The sequence below is a fragment of the Nanorana parkeri genome, unplaced genomic scaffold (assembly GCF_000935625.1).
Source record: "Nanorana parkeri isolate BGI_ZX_2015 unplaced genomic scaffold, ASM93562v1 scaffold200, whole genome shotgun sequence".
NCBI classification, from domain to species: Eukaryota; Metazoa; Chordata; class Amphibia; order Anura; family Dicroglossidae; genus Nanorana; species Nanorana parkeri.
In genome coordinates, this window is record NW_017306468.1 from 1643179 (window position 1) to 1665135 (window position 21957).

Below are 21957 nucleotides of genomic sequence, written 5' to 3' on the forward strand. Positions count from 1 at the left end.
GTGTCCCTAAATGAAGGAAAGAGAAATTAGGATTTTCTTTACTCACAGTAACCTCCTTTTATCTTTGTTCATTGGAGGACACATCACCCTCTCCTCTGGTGGTTGTCTGTGCCTCTGTTTCTATTGCTTTGTGAATAATTGAGTTGCCTTACAGATGGGGGCTTGGACCACCCCTGGGCTGTGCTTTTTTGTGTGCATAGTGTCCTAATCCTTCAGGTGGTGGTGTAATCATCAGTTTGAGATCAAGATATCTGCTGTGTCCCTTAATGAACGCAGAGAAAAGGACTTTATGTTGAGTACAAAAACATCCTATTATTTGAACACATAAATAGTAACCAAAGAATAGCTATATAAATTGTATCTATGTCTTTGCAGACATATACGTATCCACACAGGGGAAAAACCATTCAAATGTGAAGAGTGTGGAAAGAGCTTTACAGTTAAGTCAACACTGGATTCCCATGTGAAAACTCATGGAGGTTAGTAAATAAGCATGTTATTGTATTGTTTGCTGAGTATATGAGACATGCAGCAGGATGTCTTACAAGAATAAACATGTTGCCGTTTTTTTATTTCTTCCATAACACTTTCCTTTTTTCAGCCCTAAAATGAGTAGGGGGAATAGGTGATAAAACAGATTCTGTCATAGTGACTGTCCCTGATGGTTTGAAGAGGTTTATTAATAATAGCAGGCGAAGAGTGTCAGAAAAAGTCATTTTAGAAGGAGTCAAGCTGTGTTTAGAAGTTTGTTTTGAAGCTTGTAAAGGTGAAAGCGTGCATAATGAGGAACAGTAGCATTAGCTGGCTTCTAGCTCCCGTTTCCTTTTCATAATATGAACTGACAAGGTAAGAACAGAGCTGATTCTGGACAGGAAACTATAAGCCATATTTATCAAAAGTATACAGTAAATAAGGAGCCATGCTGGATGCACATATTGGGGTTTATTTACTAAAGGCAAATAGGATGTTCACTTTGCAAGGCAATTTTCCCTTTGCTTTATAAATGAAATGAAGCTCTGCAGTCTTAAATCATCCAATCATTTCCAAGCAAAAATATGTGTTGTTTTTTTTTTCCTTGCACATAATTCTTTGCAAAGTGCATTTGCACCACATTCAACGAGCTAAGACAAAATTATCTTGCAAAGTAAACAGCTTATTTACCTTAGTAAATTAACCCCAAAGAGTAAAGAGATTATCCTTTTAATTCTCTCAGTGCAGTGTGGAAGAATCTGGTTGTTATGATGAACCATCAAGACACTTTGAAAATGAAAACATAAAAAATAAGCTTATATGGGACTTATAAGGTACCTTGTATCAAAGATCAGATGGCATGCAACTGATTCCAGTAGTACTGCTTTTACACATGATTCTCCATGTTTCTGCTTAAAATTGATTAAAGGCCCCAAAATGAATATCTGAAAGCAAAGACCCTGTAGATTAAAATGGTGGCAATTGCAATTTTTGTTAATGTTACATGATATTAGCACAACAGTTTATCAAACCCAAATTTTCCATAGAAAATGCATTGTAATCAACTTTAGCGCACACAAGCACAATATAATACCCAATTTTTGGTAAAATATAAAAGATGAGGTTGCGCTAAAGTGGTTCTCAACCTGTGGGTCGGGACCCCCTCGGGGGTCGAATGACGGTTTGCCAGGGGTTGCCTAGTGGCTCTCAGCCGCCGAGAGAGAGACACTTTCTCACGGAAAGGTCAGGACCTTTCTGTGCTCTGGTTTTTTTTTTTTAATCAAGGGCCGCCGTGAGTCAGAAAAAAAAAAACCACCATAGGAATGCATAGCTAGATTCCTATTTGCTATTTCACTTTGAAAAAGCCAATAGCAAACTAGCTATTGCATCCACCCTCTGATGCTGCCAATCAGCAGAGGGGGACCTGAAGTTCTCCATCAGGTCCCCTTTTAGTGATTGACAGCAGCAGAGGGCGGGTGCAATATGTATGTATTCAAGCAAAAAAATATGTAAAACACACTTCTAGCTATGCATTCCATTTTCCCGGTCTGCAGCTGCAGAGATCGGGAAATGTCTCAGTGCCTGTGATTGGCACTGCGCACTGTCAGCTTCCTGGCGGACTCAGCACGTGGAGCTGCGAACACGCCTGAGCCCATCCCTATCAGTGACAGTACTGCGGAGTATGTACCTCATACGTTATATAGCCACACACTTTAAATCCAATTCTTCTAGTTCCAGCTGCAGAGCCAGGTCCTGTCTTTACCTATAGCAGTTGTTCTCAACCTGTGGGTCGCTGTGCAAGGTGAGAGTCCTCCTCAGCTCTCTCCTAGCGCAGCAGTGTCTGTTCTCCTGCCACGCCTCCAGATGCGGATGAAAGTAGTGAGCAAAAAGGGTACCTGGTATGCAGATCACAGAGCACACAGGGAGTAGGTGTCTGTGTGTTAGTGTAGACACACTAGAAGCGCAGAATCTAAGAAGCGCCGGGTCTTCCACAGAGCCTCCAACGGTGAGGATGATTGCGCTGTCGGACACCTTCCCGGTTACAGCCCTCTAGCACATCTGTACAGACACAGGTGACTAATTACAACTAAAGTAATAGGAGCGCTGTTAAACAGCAGTGGACCTGTGATGGAACGGCTGGCAGAGCACTCAGGAGAAGCAGGTTGAATGTTCAAGCAGCCACAGGAGGAGAACTGAGACTCGCAAGTAATCACAGGTGCACAAGTTCACTGAGGTTTAGAAAACAATCCACTTGCTGGAAGTACAGGATCACAGGGCCCAGTAATCAAAGGTACATAAAAGTTTGCAGGGATCCAAAGAAACAACTTAAAAGTGACAAAGAGTTCCGGCTGTAGTTTGAAGACATGTTGCTGGAACGCCGAGCAACAAGTGAGCTGGTCTTTTAACAGAGAGATTCAGAGCGGATTGGCAGGAAGCCGAGCAGCTCGGACAGGAGGCAAACCCTGGTGTTGGATCATCGCACAGGGAAGTGTGACAATGTTGAAGCCATCTGCAGTATGAACACAATTATACTGATTTCCATAGCAACCAGATTCAGTACTCATTAAAAGCTGGAACCTTATGGGTTAATACGGGCAGTAGCTCTAGCCTTGCACAGTTTGTCTTTGCTGCATCTTTTTATAAATCAACGTCAGTTTGTGTTTGTCTGAAACATGTATAGATTCCTGCTTTCTTCAGTTAGGTTTAGCAGTGACAAACAGCAATGTATATTCTAAGAGTGCTGCCTTCATAGTTCAGTAAAAGGTTGTACTCTTTTGTGAAGTTCCAGCTAGTACGCAGTAACACAATGCTGTGCAGACTAACATTTCAACTGAAAACGTGAAGGAAAAACTTAAATTGGAGAATTGTTTTTGTCTCTTGATTCCTTTTTTTTATTTGAATAAAACAAATCGTTGATGAAGTCGATTAGAGGCACAGGCAGCAAAAGGTTAGAAGGCTTTGGAAAAGTGCTACTATTAAAAAAGAACATTGACTTTGATGCCATTACCTAGCTAAGAGGCTTAGCGCAACACAAATGCGCTGCTACGAGCCGATGTAATGGACTTCGGTTTTAATGAAGTAGAGTTCCAAAATGTTTCTGATATATACCTTTTAAGGATTTCTAGACCAAGAACAAAGTGAACTGTATGTAATTGTGATATACGTGTTGGAATTAGGATCAGATAAGTGCAACAACAATTTAGGATCACGTCAGACAATCTTTTGATAAAGACTTTAAAGCAGCAAGCTCCTGTTACTTAGACAAATGATTCTTTATAGTTCGGAAAATTGATTCTTTAAATATATGGACTTCCGACTTCAACCACATTGTCCATGTTCTAATGTTTACATTTTCCTGTGACCTGCCTATTTTTATGAACAGGGACAACAATCCATTTAGAAAAATAATTGTTCTATTACATAGATAATCCACAACAAACACCAATAAGATTCCCAAACCGGCTTGCACTGTGATTGCATCCCAAGTGCAGGCAAACAAGCACACCATCGCCTTAGACAGCTAAATCCAGAAATCGTTGCACTCCAAGGGTCTTCACCAGAAGTAAAAATCTTTATGGAGCAAATCCATACTTTAGAGTTCCTCCTTCTGTATGTTCAACACGTCTCACGATTCCAGCTTGCTCATAAAAATAGAGTATATCATGTTTAATGTATATTATATCATGAGTTCATGATGGTTTATAAATTGTCGTTATTTGTTACTAAATGTGTGTTCTGCCGCGATGCTAACTTTTGATAGAAGCTTCAGGGCTTGTTCACACCAAATGCAGACCAGATCTGGATGAGTTTCTGCACGTGCAGTGTTTTTGACGTGTTTCAGCCCTTTTTTTGGGGGGGGGGGGGGGGGGGTTAGCCTAAAATGGGCTTTCAGTGTGTTCCAGGTTGTTTGCATAAGTTTTTGATGCGTTTGCATGCATTCCGGAGCAGGAAAAATAGGGCTTGCTGCAGTTTTTTTTACATGCTCTGAAACTGAACGCTGCTGTGTGAACTAGAGCCCTAAATACCATTAGAATACATTGGACGCAGTTTTGATCCATTCTGTAACTGCTCTGCATGTGCTCCGTGCTTGGTGTGAACTAGCCCTCAAGGCTGGGTTCACACCTGGGTGTTTTTCAGCGATGATCGAAGCGCTGAAAACCGCTCAAGCAGTGAAATCCCATCATTTCCTACGGGCATAGTTCCCACCTGGGCATATTTCAGCGCGTTTTGACGCGCTGAAAAGCGCCCTACGCCCGAACTAGTACAGGAGCTTCTTTTGGGACGTATTTCCGCTCGTGTCCATTAGGATACAGCCAGATAGCTTTCGTAAACGCGCGTTTCGTGGACAACAAATCGCGGTAAAAACGTGCGTCAAACGCGCATATTACGAACGCCCAGGTGTGAACCCAGCGTTATAGAAGGACTGCTGATTATGTAATGTTTGATGCATCTGTCCTTTAGCAGCGGTGATGCCAACACTGTAGCAGTTAACGAGGCGAACTGGAGCTATGCAGTCTGATTTACACCTCTGTAGGGGAGAAGTTAGCATTTAAATCCGAACTGACACTATCTCTATGAGTAAGCCGGAATGGTGAAACACGTTGCGCCTACATGGGGAGGAACTATGCAGTATGTATTTTCTCCATAAATAAATAATTTTACTTTTGGTGAAGACCTTTAGAGTGCAGCTTGTTCTATTAGGGTTTCATTCCTATGCTTTATTGGGTATCATATTTCAAAAGTTAGTGTTTTTGACATAGGCGACAATAATATTAAGCTAAACATCCATTTTATATCAAAATCATATACATTGCCTTTGATCTCGTAATGTAAGCTACATTTTTAAAGGATTTTGACAAGTATGCTGTTAAAATTTTGTCGTTTTTAATTTCTGTTTTTTTCCACTGGCAATGAGTATCAACATAATGAAAATAATAAACCAGCAACTCATTCATCTTGCTTTCCCTATGAATCTGTTATAATTGCCAGCAGCAGGTGAACTAAGTGATTGGCAGGTGTGGAATGCTGTGTAAGCAATATAAAGCTGGCCATACACTTTTGTCTTGCCAGGGTTGTACAGTAATTAAAAAAACGTACGATCTGGGCATCATGGACAGGCAGATCGTACTTGCGATCATTGCAAGCTCGCCCCGCTGAGGGTCGGGCTTCCCATGACTGCAATGCTAAACGGGCAGTGTGCCCGGGCGCACACCGGCCCGTTCGGCAGTTGTTGAACAAGCACGCCACTAACGTGCCGAGAATCGTACGATTCTCGGCGTGTTTTCAAACCTGCTTGTTAGACGGAAGACGTGCGATCGTACAGTAGAAACGGTCGCACGCCTTCCATACACTTTGCGATTATCGTACGATAGTGGGATTTCCCGCGATTATCATACGATAATCGTACAGGGTATGGGCACCTTTAAAATGAGCAATGTACTAAGCTTTTTATTTTTTCTTTATTCATTTCTGTACATTGTTTTACAGGTCAAAAACTCTTCAACTGTCATGTCTGCACTAATTCCTTCTCTACTAAAGGCAGTCTTAAAGTACACATGCGCCTGCACACTGGTGCAAAGCCTTTTAAATGTCCTCATTGTGACATGCGCTTTCGGACATCTGGCCGCAGGAAAACTCACATACAGTGCCATTATAAATCAGATGCTAAAAAGGTCAGGAAACCAGTGGGGCGCAGACACCTTCCTCAAGCTACAGTCTCTGCACCCAGTACAACTTCCAGCACAGTGGAATCTCTTCAGCCAATCAACCTGCTGAACACATCTGCTACAGACCCTAGCGTCTTCATCACAAACAGCTCGGTGCTTTCAAGCCAATTTGATCAAAGTTTGCTTCAGCAGGGACTGGTTGGTCAAGCCATTCTTCCTGCATCCGTTTCAGGTAATAGTGTTGCTGAGAGCATATGAACAGTGGTTAATGAAAGTGTCTTTAAATAGGATGGTGGGTGCATGAATCAGTATATCTTTCTAAGCTCACATCACACTTACAACTTTATTTGCATCTAAAACAGTAGTTTCTAGTTGACCTGGATTATTCAAGTCAATAGTAGATCAGTAAGGTAGTACCTAGGTTTGTTATTACCTTTTATCTGTATTTTAACCCTTTTGCTGCCAGTACTGTTTTTGTATTATTTGCACATGTCAAAATGCACATTTTAGGCCTGAAATTGCGTAAATCCCCCCTAAACTATATATTTTCTGAAAGCAGAGAGCCTGAAAAATAGAATTGCTGGCAATTACATTTTTTTTATTTGACAATATAAGCACAGCAGGTTATCAAACCCAAGTGTTCACTAAAAATCCCTTCAAATTAATTTTAGTGTACACAAACACAATAGAATATCCAAGTTTTTTGTAAAATATGAAAGATGAGGTTGCATTGAGCAAATAGATACCGTATCTAATATTTCAAACCTCAAAACTGCACCATGAAATGAGTGGAAAACATATTGTTAGCTAGTAGAAATGTCCCCTTCATTAAGGCACACAAGATTTACAGACAGTTGGGTAAACTACAGGAGGATTTGGACAATGGCTGAAAAAAAAAAAAAAACCTTGATCCAGCCTGGCGTAACCCTTCCAAGTCCCAGCATGCCTTTTTGTCTACTGAGAAAAATGTAACCATTTTTACTATGCATTGGTTTTTTTTCTTAAGATTTTTTCTGCAGTCAAGACTTTATCTATAAGCTGCTTGAGCTGGTTTGTTTTTGCAGCTATCAGGATTGGAGTATGTTCAGCAATAGCTTTGGAGGTTGTACACTTACCCCGCTAGACTGTATGATTGTGGGGCCTGCCTGCAATGTGAACTTTGGCACTGGGCTCTTCTTGTGTGTGGTGCTTTGCAGACCTGTGTGTACTGTGTTTGGTAGCCACAGAGTGTTTTCTAGGTGCAGAACTGTGGCCCATACTTTGTGTGGGCCGAGCACTGGGAGTTACTTTGTTTATTAGACCAGTTTGAGGGCCTTTATTATCCCCTCCGTGGAAAGGGATAAATTGCTGAGGAGTTGACTGCTCTTTTCCCACCATTCAGTGAGAGGTAGCACCCTTCTGCCACTGCTCTTACTTACAAGAGTCACACAGATCCACCTAGGTTACTTTGCTGCCCCCTACAATGACCTGGTCATCTCCAGCCTTATGAATCTCTGCTGCTTCCAGCAGTTGGTTAACGAGTATTCAAGATTTTACTTTGTATTACAGGTAAGTTGTCTCTGTTTGTTGGATCCCAAACACAAGAAGAGCAGTCCTGCTGTGTCAGGTGCCTTAGGTTCATGATTCATTAACCGTTCCAAGGCGACCTGCATTGTTCCTTCTCAAGGGTCTGATACCAACAGCCTAGAACGTTATCCCCTGCTTGAACCCTTTCTCCGGAGTCCTTCATGGCTTGGTTGGTTGTGATCCCCTCCACAGCATCAATCCAGGAGGATTTAATCACAGTTATGCAAGATTTTTTGGCCCATATTGCAATTTTAATTGCTGCCCGCAGAGGACATAGGCATACCTCAAAGCCTTCCCCTGCAGACTCATTATCTGATATGCCAGCAGTCTTAGTGTCCTCTGAGCCTTCAGTGGAGGAAACTCTATCTGATGAAGAGCCTCACAGATCCTTCCAGCATGAGATTTCCTCTGATGAGTCACAGGCAGCTATCTTATTTCTTGTATGTGTTGCTCATCAGTGAATAGTCAGAATTATTTGGCTGAAATTCTGGGCTTTAAAAAAGGCATTTAAAAAGCATCTACTGCACATGCCATTAGAGGGATATCTCTTTGAAGCTGCCTTGGACGCTCTCATCAAGGATGTCACTGGGGATGAGAGCTACACCTCCCCTCAGCACATACGCAATTGCTTCCCTTTGCTGGGGGGCCTCAGCACTTTCAGCTTCCTCTGTCTTTCTCACCTTGCACATTCACCAGGGTTCTAGTCCCTGTGATTGCCTTGTTGCACTCCCAGGGCATCCCCATTGTGGGGAATCTAGAGAACCTTCCGTTGATGTAACGGTCAAGACAGATCCTAACCAACAATGTGGTATGGACAGTTCAGTTAGATCCTAACCCTTTAGAAGTCGGCATTGAAACTGACTGAATATCTGGGTCTGACCCTGGACATAACTCAAGCCAGAGTTTTATTTCCGCCCAAAAAAACCCTCAAACTATCAATTTCCAGACACCGACACTTCAATCCTAGAGTCCACCCACTTTGTTTCTGCATGTGAGACCTGGGGCTAATGGTAGCCTCTTTTGAGGCAGTCCCATTTACCCAGTTTCACTCCAGGGCTTGCATCTCAACATCCTGGCAGTGTAGGAGAAATCAGTTTATTTTCTGTACAGACCAAATCTCCTGACAAGGGCCAAGTTGTCTCTGGACTGATGACTCAGGATTACAGCTCTGGGGTTGGGAAAATCAATGCCTGACTGGCTGGGGAGGAGTCTGAGACACATTGTTGCTGCAGGGGATTTCGGCAACGGAGGGAATCATGGCTCCTGATCAACATTTTGGTGGTTTGAGCGATTTAGTTGTTCTTACAATGCTGAGCATCTGGCTGGAAGGTCTTCTGATAGGGATCCAATGTTGTAGCAGTGGCTTACATTAATCACCAGGAAGGAAGCAGAAAACATACTGTTCTGGGCAAAATATCATGTTCCAGCTTTGTGTGCTGTTTATATTCCAGTCATAGACAACTGACAAACAGACTTCATCAGCCAGCAGCACCTGGACCTAGGGGAATAGCCTCTACACTTGTAAGTGTAAGTTCCAGAACCTGTGTCACAGGTGGGGATGCTGGATGTGGACCTCCTAGCCTCCAGGTTCATGATCATACTTAAGCAGATTTGTCTCCATAACAAAGATCTGGTGATAGCAGTGGATGCTCTGGGGGATCAATATAACCTGTTCTATGCCTTTACTCCCCTGTAACTCCTTGAAAATGTAGGGAACTCTGATGATACTGTTAGCTGATGATACTCATAGTTCCTAACTAGCCCAGGCAGAAGTGGTACTCTGACTTCATCAGAATCCTGGGACACACTCCATTCACCTTTTCATAACGACCGGATCTTCTGTCCCAAGGGCCAGTATACCATCCCTCTGTTGGCTTTAAGGCTATGGCTTAAAGGACAGAGGTCTTAAAGGACAGAGGCCTCTCTGACTTGGTGCCAGGAAGTACACTTCCCAAAAGGTCTACCACAGAGCATGGAAGGCATATTTTACTTGGTGCAAGGACATTTCCATCCCAGAAAATACTCAGCGGGCTGAATCCTTTTTGCAGTCAGACTTGGATCACCAGTTTGGTCCTGAGTACGATCAAGATCAGCTCTCCGCTCTGGTAAAAATTATTCCAAATACTGCTAGCCTGTTAGACGTTTGTACAGTGTGTCTCACTCCCCGGTGCCACCCACCTGTGACTCCAAAGAACAAGGTAGTATTATGACCTAGAGTCACCTTTCTTCCCAAGGTTTTGGCTTAACACCTCAACCAAGACATTATGCTTCTGTCACTCATTCCGACCACAGTACATCAGAAAGCGATTTTCTTCATTGTTTGTTTAGATGTAGTTCATGATGTTCATGTCTACCTCGTAGCCACTGCTTCCATTAGAAAGACTGACTCCCTCTTCGTCAATCCTGGTGGTCCCCCCACATGATGAACCAGCTTCTTGTTCCACTATTTCTATGTGGCTCAGACAAAGCATCATTCAAGCTTATGCTCTTAAGGATCGGTTTCCACCCTCTCCTGTCAATGTGCAGACTACTAGGTCTGTGAGTGTTTCTGGCACTTTTCGGCATCAAGCAACGGTTTTTAAGATTTAAAGGAGAACTATGGGGTTAGGGCTTTTCCCCATAGTTCTCCTTAGGGTAACAGGAGGACACAAACTAGCGTCCTCCCGTCACCCTAAGCTCAGTATACCGCAAGCTACAGCTTGCGGTATATTGAGACGCCGCAATATACCGCAAGCTACAGCTCGCGATATACTGAGACGCCGCGGCTGAAGCGGATCCCGACAATTATGTCTGATCCGCCCAGCGACAGCTGGCTCTGCCTATCTAGAGGCAGAGCCAACTTACCCGCCACCTCCCCCGTCCGTTCCGCCAGTCAGCGCTGGAGGATCGGAGGGGGGAATCCAGCCACTCCCCTGTCACGGCAGAGAGCTGTGACAGGATCGAGAAGTTAGCGAACGCCAGTATGTGTTCGCTCACTTCCCGATCTACTGAGCCGACCTGTGACAGTCTCATTGTCACAGGTCGGCTAGAACTATGAGGTTAGTGAAAGCACTCACCTCATAGTTCTCCTTTAAGGCATGATAAGAGTAGGAGACATTATTACAGACTGGGTCACTTTTTTCTTGTTTTCCAGTGTCCAAATTCTCTTGTAGGTAGCAGTATAATTGTCTCTGAATCCCATGTCCCTTAATGAACTATCAAAAAAAGGATTTTGCAGTGAGTACAAAAATCCACTTTTGCTGATGTGTCACAAATGTTTGTGCTTTTATACATCAAGGGTAGCAAGGTCATGAAATGCAAAGACTAAACCTAATTAAATGGGATGTCTTGTAAGTTATGGTTTGTATTTTCTTCTTATATTGTTACAGCTTCCGGAGATTTAACAGTGTCGCTGTCAGATTGTAGCTTGGCCACTCTGGAAGGAATTCAGCTACAGTTGGCTGCCAACCTGGTTGGTCAAAATGTTCAAATTTCTGGAATTGATGCCACAAGCATCAACAATATAACACTGCAGGTAGCAAGATTTAAAAAATTAAAAATAGCAGTGATCTTTCATATTTTCGAACTTACCAGCTTTTTTATATATTTTTTTTCTTGCATTTTTATTTCTAGATTGATCCCAGCCTTTTACAGCAAACTCTGCAGCATAGCAGTATTTTACCTCAAGCTCTCCATGGAGACTCTGGTGCAGTACAATCTACCAGCACTCTGCAAACAAATGATAATGCTATGTCAGCAAATGTTGTACTTCAACCTATAGCAAGCTTGTCTCTGCAGCCTGGCACAACATCCTCCTCCAACTTGACTATTACTCCTATCAGTGAACAAGAATCTATGTTAAGTTCCAGCAGCGCAAGTAAGTTTTGTATGTATGTATTTATTTTGGTTACTTCTTCACAAAATTCGTTTTACTTTAGTAACGGCAGACACAGATCATGGGGAGCTCCTGTGTTAAAAAATCTGTTTATGGCCATATTTGATGCTTTCCATTCTTGCTGCATTTATGTGTTACCACTCTTGCTATGATGCCAGCCATTTCACTTACTTAGACATTTGCAGGATGCTCTAAATAGACCTTAGTATCCACTTTCATTTTATGTCTTCCATCATCTCATCATTCAAAGTGCATGCTTGGGCAAAATAAAACTGTGTTTCATCCCTATAAAAATGCTGTACAGATACAAAAAACCTGTCCATCCTGCCAGAAATCTAGTGAGCTCCTAGCATCCTGTGCCTTCAGCCTCTGCTGCACTGAAATTCCAATTAATGTTACCAGCCCTGCTCAGTAATCACCTGTGGACTACAGAAGGGGCACATTGGAAGTCTAGCAGAACAGAAGGTATTTCTGCTCTTGCAGCATTTTTAGAGAGACTAAGCATGGGGATATTTGCAGGTATTGTAGAGATATACCAAATGTGTTTTTTTTTGTTTGTTTTTTAACCCAGACATACACTTTAATATTCACTACTTCCTGCCCTCCAAGCTACACCTCCCCTGTTTCTGTGATGTTATTGGCACAAAAGAACTCAGTCTGATGCCACAGAATCTAGGTGGTCCTCACCATCATCAATGGAAGGCAGATCTCTCCAATATTCTTATCCCATTTCCTTATTTGGCCTCTCTATCATCCTGTCCTTTCATTCTTATGAACTCCTTTCCTGTTGCACAAGCAGTAAATCTGCATGAGGATTGGAGAAAAATTTAAACCTGAACCAAAAAACAAATGTTTAAAAAAGGGTATTTTCTCAGATATTAAGAAGAATCTTGTGAATAATACTAGTGCAGGGGTGTGAAAAAAACCCACAAAAAAACGACTTATCCAGGGACTAAAGCGGGGGGCCAATCTACTTGTCCCTGATGACATTCTACTTATCCTGATACAAAAAATAATTTTAACCAAAGCTGTATTAAACTGTGCTAAGAAGTACTTCTCATTTTGTGAGCGAACAGCATGGTGTTCAGATATTCCACCTGTACCGGTGGAGGGGAAGGACTGTTCGCGAAAGGTAAGAATAGCGCGGTGGGGGAGTGAACTTACCCTTTAATGTACATTGTGCATGTTAGAGAGCACTGCTGCCCGGCTACCACACTATGACACACAGTCAGTTTTTATTTGCATGCAGATGGCGGGGTTGGTTTTAATTTAATTATTTTTTTGTTTTATCACTTTTTTTATTTTTTATATTTTTTTACTTTTTAACATTTTTACTTTATCGTTTTATTTTTTACTCTTAATTTTTATTAATTGTATTATTTTTTACTTTTTTTTCACTTAACTTTATTGCTCTCAAACAGTGGCTAACAAGCCCCTGGGTGATAGCATTTGGGGTGACAGGTTCTCTTTATAGAACCTGTCACCTCCAATACAGCAAAGTACTCCATCTTCTCTGACAGCTGAGACAGGAAGGCTGCGAGTGGGTAGCTTCGCTCTGCTACCTACTCTCCATCCTGATGTAATCTGCCATGGTCCATGGTCCCCCAAAAGAGTGGGGGATTCTGAAAACCACGGTGGAGAGAAAGGTAGCTGGCGGGGGAACGGAGCATTCTGGCGAGCATGCTGCTTTTTGATCTGGGTGGCAGTTCTGTTATTTTCCTTTTGCTTTTTAGTCATTTTATTGAATTTGTGTTCACATCTAACATCCTTAACATATAACATATTGTTAACAAGCAGTTGGATTGGATTATAAATTTTCAATCTTTTTGAAAGAGACTGACACTTTTAGACATTATAGAAACATAAGAATAGAGGAATTTGTTAGAAACAATGGCTTACAAAAGGATAATCCACCATTATTTCAAAACACTTTAAACTCCGTGCCCAGGGGTAACATTATTGCTCACTATAATAAAATTAAAACTGAATGATTAGACAAATTATATAAAAAGGTAAATAAGAAGCTTATGATGGATTCTCCAGGGAACATTCAAAGAAGGAATATGAGCAATATTTGAATAGCAGGGGACAGTTTATTTAATAGTACATGAAAGTGAGAGGGCTATAAAAACCTGGCAAGATGCACCAGCTGTGGAAATTAGTTAGGAAAGTTTATTTCTAGACTAGTTAAAAAGGAATCATCAACAATTTCCATTTATAGGGTAAAAAATAAACAGGCCAGATAGTGACTGCACAGTCAGACACTGTAAATGCTTTTGTGATAATTATTTCCCTTATTGTTCACTGGATTGGTCTTTATCTGTAACATCTTGGCAAACTTTATAAAGGTGATGACTGTAATGTGTCATGCAACTTATTTTTCTATAATAAAGCGCTGAGCAAATTGTTGGCGCTTAATAAATTCTGTATAATAATAATAATAATAATATTATAATAAAGCTGATTTTAAAAAAGAGGGTTTGGGGGGGAACTCCCTATTAGGGTGATATATGATATACTTTTAACCACCAAAAAGTAAAAGATCATATAACAAGAAGTGGAGGTTTACTTTCCCTGAGGGGAGAGGTCTAGGAGAATTGATAGAGAAGACCTAGAGGAGGGTTTGTAAAACAATCCTGGTAACCAAGCTCAGAGATGTATATCTTCAACTGATTAATACAGCCTTCCTTTCTGCAGCAAAAGATTGGAAAGGTTATAGTAATTCTCGACTGAAGTGTGGAGCTGCTACTGCAAATTTAAACCGTATGCTATTTAACTGTAGAAAGGTTAAAGGAGAACTATGAGGTGAGTGATTTCCACTCATCCTCATAGTTAGAGCCGACCTGTGACAATGAAGCTGTCTCAGGTCCGCTATATTGATTGGGAAGTGAGCAGAAACATCCACTGATCTGTTAATTTCCCGTTCGTCTCTCTGCAGTGAGCGGTCACTGCTCCCCTATGAGGTGAGTGAAAATCACTCATCATGAAACTGTCACATGTCGGCTCAATAGATCGGGAAGTGAGTGAACACATACCGTCGCTCGCTCACTTCTTGATCATCTCCCTGCACGGCTCCCTGCAGGGATTCCCCCCTCTCCGATCCCCCAGGGTTGAGTGGAGGAACGAACAGGGGGAGGGGGCGGGCACAGCTGGCTCTGCCTCTAGATGGGCAGAGCCAGCTGTCGGTCACACAGCTGGGTGGATCATGACAGTATTGTCTGGATCCGTCCTGGCTGCGGCGCTCTCAGTATATCACAGGCAATAGTCCACTATATACTGAGCTTTGGGTCACGTGAGCACATTAGTATATGTCCTCCCGTGACCCTAAAGAGAAGTATGGGGAAAAACACTTACACCATAGTTCTCTTTTAAGAAGCTTTGGAATAGAGTGGTGGGGTGGGTGAGTAGCTTGTTGAGGAGACATATAAAACTTACATTTGAAACTATTGAACCCACCTTGTTCTAAGATGATAAACTAACAAGTTTGTTAATATGGATTACGTTAAATTAACTAGTGAGGGTGCATTCCCTCAAATAAATTGCACTATTTATTGTGCATTTATTATACTGTATATATATTTTATTTGAATAAAGAATTTAAAGAAATAGCAACCAATACCTGTTCTGCAGATGTGACCATTTTAGTAAATCTGTTGTCTTTAATCCAAAATATGACATTTCCCAGTTTGAAGAATATAAGTTTTCTTGTATTTAAGCAGTTCTAACATTTTTTTTTTTCGTGTGAAGGTTGACTGGGGTGGCCGGGGTGTATATGTATGCCTTATTTTGCATTATCTATTTTATGTTCAGTGAGCACATGCCCAGTTACCCAGGGCAAAAATCTTTTTATTTCTCTTTGATGAAAAAAATGTCAGTTTTATGTATTGCCTGTAGCAACACATTAGACCTTCTAAATATTGCAAGATGTGGTTCTTTTTGGCCTACCACATTTGTTTCACAGCTCCCACTTGCTATAGATATATATATATATAAAAAGAAACTTACAAACTGTTTATATCCTTGTCACCTATGCTTTTTACTATGTCTTTACCTTTCCTGTCTAGAGCATATGAATTCAAAAAGGTTTTTCTAAGCTAAACCCATTTTTGAATCTCTGAATCTCTAAAAGTCAGCATTCAATTTACTTTTTTTTTTTCGGTTTTGCAGTCGGGAAGCCGTAAAAAATTAATCAAAGAGCATAATTGTCCTGAAAATCTATGTACTCCTCGTGGAGTAAATTATGTGGAAAGTTGATATTGACTATATTTCTGCATACTGATGTGATATTGACACAGCTACATTTAAATTACAGTTTCTGTTGCTCACAAAATAGAAATTATGTGACTATGCTTTTTTTTCCTATCCATTCAGGTGGACATGAGCTTTCTCAAGTCATGGCTTCCCAAGGACTGATGTCTTCATCTAATGGACAGCATGAGATCACACTGACCATTAATAACTCAAGTTTAAGCCAGGTTTTAGCCCATGCTGCTGGCACCACTCCAACCACATCCTCAGTTTCTCCTCAGGAGATCACCCTCACAATATCTGGTAAGTTAAAATATTCTGCGGTCTGTGTTAAACACTGATACACACTCAAGACCAAATGTAATATATAAAACTATATTCTGGATCTGTAAGTGACAATGTAATAAATAAAATAAAAAATTATAGAAAGTGATACAGTACGATACAGAAAGTAATACAGCCCATGCACTGTACGAGAACCGTACAGTGCATGGGCACCTTATGTGTGTGTCCTGTTGGTGCTATGCTTTCATGTAGTGACGCACTGATACCGATACGAATACTAATAATTTTTTTACCGATACCGAGATGCTGAGATAGCGTGGGCCTTGCTTGCCAGCCAATCAGAATGCCTGGGAAGCTAGTGTTCTATCAAAAGAACACCAGCTTCATGCTCCCTTGGTACACTGCAGGGCAGCCTGGCTTTCTGGTCAATCAGGAAGCCAGGAGGTGAGTCATGACGTGCCGCCTGGCTTCCTCATTTGTCAGGAAGCCAGGCTGCCTTGCAGTTTCACTGGGCAGCATGAAGCCAGCTTTCTAGACAATCAGGGAGGTGGTTCGTGACGTGTCGCCCGGCTTTCTGATTGGTCACTAGGCATTGTGAAGCCGGCTTCTTAGCCAATCAGGAAGCTGGGAGGTGGGTCACGATGTGCCGCCCGGCTTCCCGATTGGTCAGGAAGCCAGGCTGCCTTGCAGTGTCACTAGACTGGCAGTTCTGGTATCGGGGTAAGTATCGGAGCATTTTGATGAGTATCAGTATCGGTGCATCCCTAGTTTTATGCCATGAATCATGTGGAATTTAATTAAACTATTCTTGTAGGGCATATTTGTGTTTGTGTTGTTACTACTTGCACAAACTGTAAGTGGGAATAAAGGGAATAAAGCAAATGGCTATATTTACAGCTAAATATTTAAGTGTTTTACCTGTCAAAAAAAGGTAAATCTTCCCAGCCATTTTGTAATCTAGACACCCTAGACAGCAATGCAGTCTCTGACCACCTCTGACTCAGGGACACCCCTGGACTGGGTAGTGTAAGAGAAGCAATGCACTGATGAGAGTAATGTGCTCTCCTCTGCTAACAGTCTGCTCTTAGTGTGCTGTGTGCAATGCTGTAAAGCCTGATTGCGCATGATTGTTGCCAAAATTCTGCACCGTCCTCTCCCAGCCTGAATCCTGCTGTATGAAAAACTATAAAAAGGCTAATGTAAAGACAAAAAGAGATTCCATTAAAATTAGGGATGCATCGATACTAGTATCGATATAATCCTACTGAAAGGTTTAGTGAGAGTGGGTGCCACAGGGAAGTGCCTTTTGTAAATTTTCCAAGTATAGTTACAGGCCTTTGGGCCCCCCTACATGAATTGAAGATATGCCCGCAACTCTTTTGACCACTTCATGACAGCCATTAGAAGCTGTCTATAAATATCCATTCATCTCTGTGATGAATGGATCTTGCTACTGAACACACTCCAAGACTGCAGACCAGTAAGATCTTTGATGTGTACACCCATGCTAATTTGCAGTATGGCCTGTGGTATCTTCTGTCATTTCAAAATAGGTCTGTAGACCACCTCTGCTGTTAGTATAACTAACAACGTGTAATATTTGTAAGGAAAGAACTAAACCATGGATTCTCACACCTGAGTGCCAGCACTTAGTGATAACACTTTGATACACATAATTATTACAGTGGACTTAACTTCCGACGGACCGGCCACTGTACATAAACCACTGGTCCGCTGGCCCATTGTTCAGGGAGGATGTACCAGTAAGTCCTACCCTGGAAATGTTTACATTACCAAGTCCTTACTTCTACTTACAATAGATGCAGGGTAGACTAAGGGAACTATGGAATGAATAAGTCATTATTTCATTAGTTCCTGGTGAAAATGAGCTGCAGCACAAAATTATAAAGTTAGTGATCATTTTTAACCCTTGTATGTGTATGTTGTGAGCTGTACATTAACCCCTTCACTTTCTCCTCCCTCTGTGTATGACCTGTATGTATCTAGTGCACCATTACCAAGTTCCATGTTTTAACATCCTTAATACTGGCATGTTTCTTCAATTCCAAAAATATATGTTGCAAAAAAACAGATCAGTGCCTGCTTTACAAAAAGGGGTAATTTTTTAAAAAAGTTTTTTTTTTTCCAAAATATTTTGCTTATGTTTTGGTTATGTAGTCAGTTTTTAAATACCACAGAAAGAAAGCTCTGTCTGTCTCAAAAATGGTATGGTACTAAAGGGGGTTTAACAGGTCTCTGGTAAAGTGGTTAAAAAGCTAAATTATCATTGACCTAGATAATTAGGTCAAGATATCATGCAGCTGGGCACTTCAGGGGGCAGTGAACTGAGTGGAAACTTGAGAATAAGTACACCTGCAGTTACCAACCAGACTCCAGAGACCTCATTATCGCTGAGTAGCGACCACATTTTATCACAGGCCAATACACTAACCACTACTTCAGGTATGGTAATATGTGAAGCATCTTCTTTGTCTGTTTTTTTATATGTACTCAAATAATACATTGCCATGAATTTAGGCAGCTGCATTATAAGCATTTTCATTGTATCAAACTTTAGACCAGCCTTTCTCAACCAGGTTGCCCATGGCACCCTAGGGTGCATTCTGACTTCCTCAGGGATTCCTTAAAATCTTCACACACTGTCATGCCTACCCATATGCATGGGGGGCTCTGATGTTAAGGGGTGTAATCTAATGTGTAAAATGGGGGTTCTGATGTGAAGGGGGGACTTGTTGTGAAAGGACAGGACTCTGATGTGAAGGGGGCTCTTCTGATGAGAATGGGGGCTCCTAGTGTGAGGGGGGGGGGGACTCTGATGTGAAGAATGAACCCCATGTTTATTTTATGTGTTTTTGCATGGGGTCCCCAGTTAAAATCCATTTCAGAACAACCCCCCCTCCCGGCATAAGTTTCTGGTATGGATTTTAGAGTGGCCACATGTCCGTTATTTGTTTTTGTACATTTACCTTTTTGGCATTTTAAATCAGGATTCCTTGAGATTTTGCATACTTTAAAGGGTGCTGTGACTGAGAAATACTGCTTTAGACAACACTCTTTATGACTTTTTGGTATACAATGCTGACTGCTGAAAAGTATATTGTGGCTCAGCCCATCGGTCCCATAAAAGGTGCTATCTTTACTCAACGCAATGAATGACAAATCATTTTTAATTCAATGCAATAGCTCAACTGTTCTCATTGTGTCATAAGACTAAAAGTGACACCAAACTCAGGAGTAAAATCTTTAAAAATGCATTCAAGTACCCTATGATCGTCCGATGATCGAACCGTCGTCCTTCCTGCCCGATTATCGCAAGGTTCAATCAGCCTTGCGGTAATTAACCGCAATTATTTTCGTATGTGCAGTGTTAATCGTACGACTTTTGACGGACGGAAAAGCCACCAACCATGCGAACATCGTACGATCGACCAAAGTTTTCAAACATGCTTGACCGTCAAAAGTCGCACGATTGTATAGTACTATCGGTCGGGCACTCTATTCATACGATTGTCGTACGAAAAGTCGATTGCATACAATTATCGTACGATAATCGTAAGGTGTATGGGCACCTTAACTGTTAACAAAGATGTTACTTATTTGTGTATCACTCTGCTGTAGATCCTCAAATCATCTCTGAATTGGTGCTGACACTGTCCTTCTGGAGTTGATTTGAGGTGTCTAAAGCTGAGTGATGCACAAATAAGCTACATTTTTGTTAATACTTGGGGTACAATGCATTTTTAAGATTTAACTTCTGAGTTTAGTGTCACTTTAAAGCTGGCCATACAACTATAAATTATCTGAGATTTCCTATGGTGTGGATGGGGGAATCCAATCAGATTGTTCAGGTATTTTGAGAGCCAGCGGGGCCGACTAGCAAGATACTGAAGCTTGGTCCAGTGGGAGAATTCTCCATCCACACAGTTTAGCGTAGATGGAAGAATCTGTTGCACTTTTTCCATCTGACCATAGAAAATCTGCAGATAATCTATAGGTGTATTGCCGGCTTAAGTCTATTCCAATTGCCTGGCTAAAGTATTGAGCAGTGAATTATGTACATGCATTTTATGTGTAAGATGCCAATCAGCCCACCTGCTTGATGAATAGCACAGATGGCACGAAAAGGCTATGTTTGAGCATTGTGAAACCAAATTTCCTCTAAGCTTATATTTTCATAATGCATTTTATCTGAAAAAATGTTTAATGACTACAAATTTCTAGAGAATGACTTGGGATCAGTCTGATTTTTGGTGTGTAATAAGATAATTTTGATCAAACTGATTTATCTGTTTTTTGTTAGAGCTGACCACATCAACTGGCAGTCTTACTAGCACCACCTCAATAACTCAGACCCCCGTTTCTACTCAAAATTTGGTTATGTCATCTGGAGTGGGAGGAGATGGAAGTGTAACTCTGACTTTAGCTGACACTGAGAGTATGTTGTCCGGAAGCCTTGATGGTGTGACCCTGAACATCACTCCCCAGGTATGAACTCAATTTACCAGTCATGGCACCCTGTCCCCATAGCTTGTGTGCCAGATTAGTTTACACGTAGTCTGAGCTCAGCAATAACAGGACCGCATGGTGTGTAGTTAGGCAGCCGTATAGAATGAAATCAGCATTCATGGCCTGCACTACTCCATAGATTTTTATTGAGAAATAAATGAGCAATAAAAAGTTAGGAGAAGTAGATGAACAGGCAAACAGAAGATGACATTTTGCTGAGCAGAAGGAAGCCGTGAAAATGTAATGAAAAGTTGGGTAAGATTAACTGGCTGGTCAAAAAAAAGACACGTGGCTATAAATTCAGACAGATTGCGATACAATTTAGAGGAATAATTATAGGATGAAATAAAGATGTGATCATCTAACTAGAATAATCCCACTATTTAAATGACTGAGGATGGTTGTACTTTCTCATGTATCATAATGATCTACATAGATGCATGTACACAATTTGTAAAAAAAAAAGCCAAGCATTAAACAAATACACTGTTGTGAGCTAAAGATTTATGAAGATCTGTTATCTGAATAAAATAAAGACTGAATCTTTCAAAATGAAAAAAATCAAGTTGAATTACTAATCTGATTTCGTCACTGTTGCTGCATTGTGCCTGAATTCATAGTCTATATGTTTAAAGCCAGCATTCTTCAACCCACTTCCTCTGACTCTTGGCTGTCATAGAACCGTATAATTATACACCTTGATCTAGAATTATTATTGTACTGCAAATCCTTCACACATTATTATAAGAGTGCCATTCAGTGCATCAGTAAGGATTTTTTTCTAATGCAAGCAAGTGTGGCTGATGTCTTACTATCCAGTCACAGGTTGGGTGAGGGACACAACCTCAAAATGTTACTTAACTACAGTAGAGAAAAATCAAGCCTCCTATTTTGATAGGCAGAGCCCGCTGTCATGCAGCTGGGTGGATCTCGATAGTAACGTCGGGATCCGTCCCAACTGCGGCAGTCTCAGTATACCGTGAGCTGTAGCTCGCGATATACTGAGCTTTGGGTCACGGGAGGACGCTAGTGTATGTCCTTCTGTGACACTTAAGAGAGCTATGGGGAAAAACACTTACCCCCATAGTTCTCTTTTAAAGCCTAGCTGGCAGTCGCAACTCAGCCTTAAATAACTTACAATTAAACATTCCTTTCAGATTCTTTGCATATTCACAGAAGCATTGCAAAGGGCTATGAAAATGTTTACAGTAGTACAATAGCAATTAATCACTCGTCTCTTGATCTCACTACAGTCTGACTGCTATTGGTTACTACACTTTATTCATATGTATTGCTTTTTGCAGTGCTTTCTTTAATACA

At 41.3% G+C, this 21957-nt stretch overlaps 1 protein-coding gene across 1 annotated transcript in view; it reads left to right on the plus strand.

Annotated features, from left to right (window-relative positions):
- Positions 1–21957, plus strand: part of ZNF236 (zinc finger protein 236) — a 131895-nt gene that overhangs the window by 90150 nt on the left and 19788 nt on the right. Inside the window, exons 21-26 of the mRNA XM_018555529.1 lie at positions 376–479; positions 5959–6369; positions 11072–11217; positions 11316–11559; positions 15949–16128; positions 20432–20616. Coding sequence (XP_018411031.1) covers positions 376–479; positions 5959–6369; positions 11072–11217; positions 11316–11559; positions 15949–16128; positions 20432–20616 — 1270 coding nt within the window. The remainder of the gene's footprint in view (positions 1–375; positions 480–5958; positions 6370–11071; positions 11218–11315; positions 11560–15948; positions 16129–20431; positions 20617–21957) is intronic.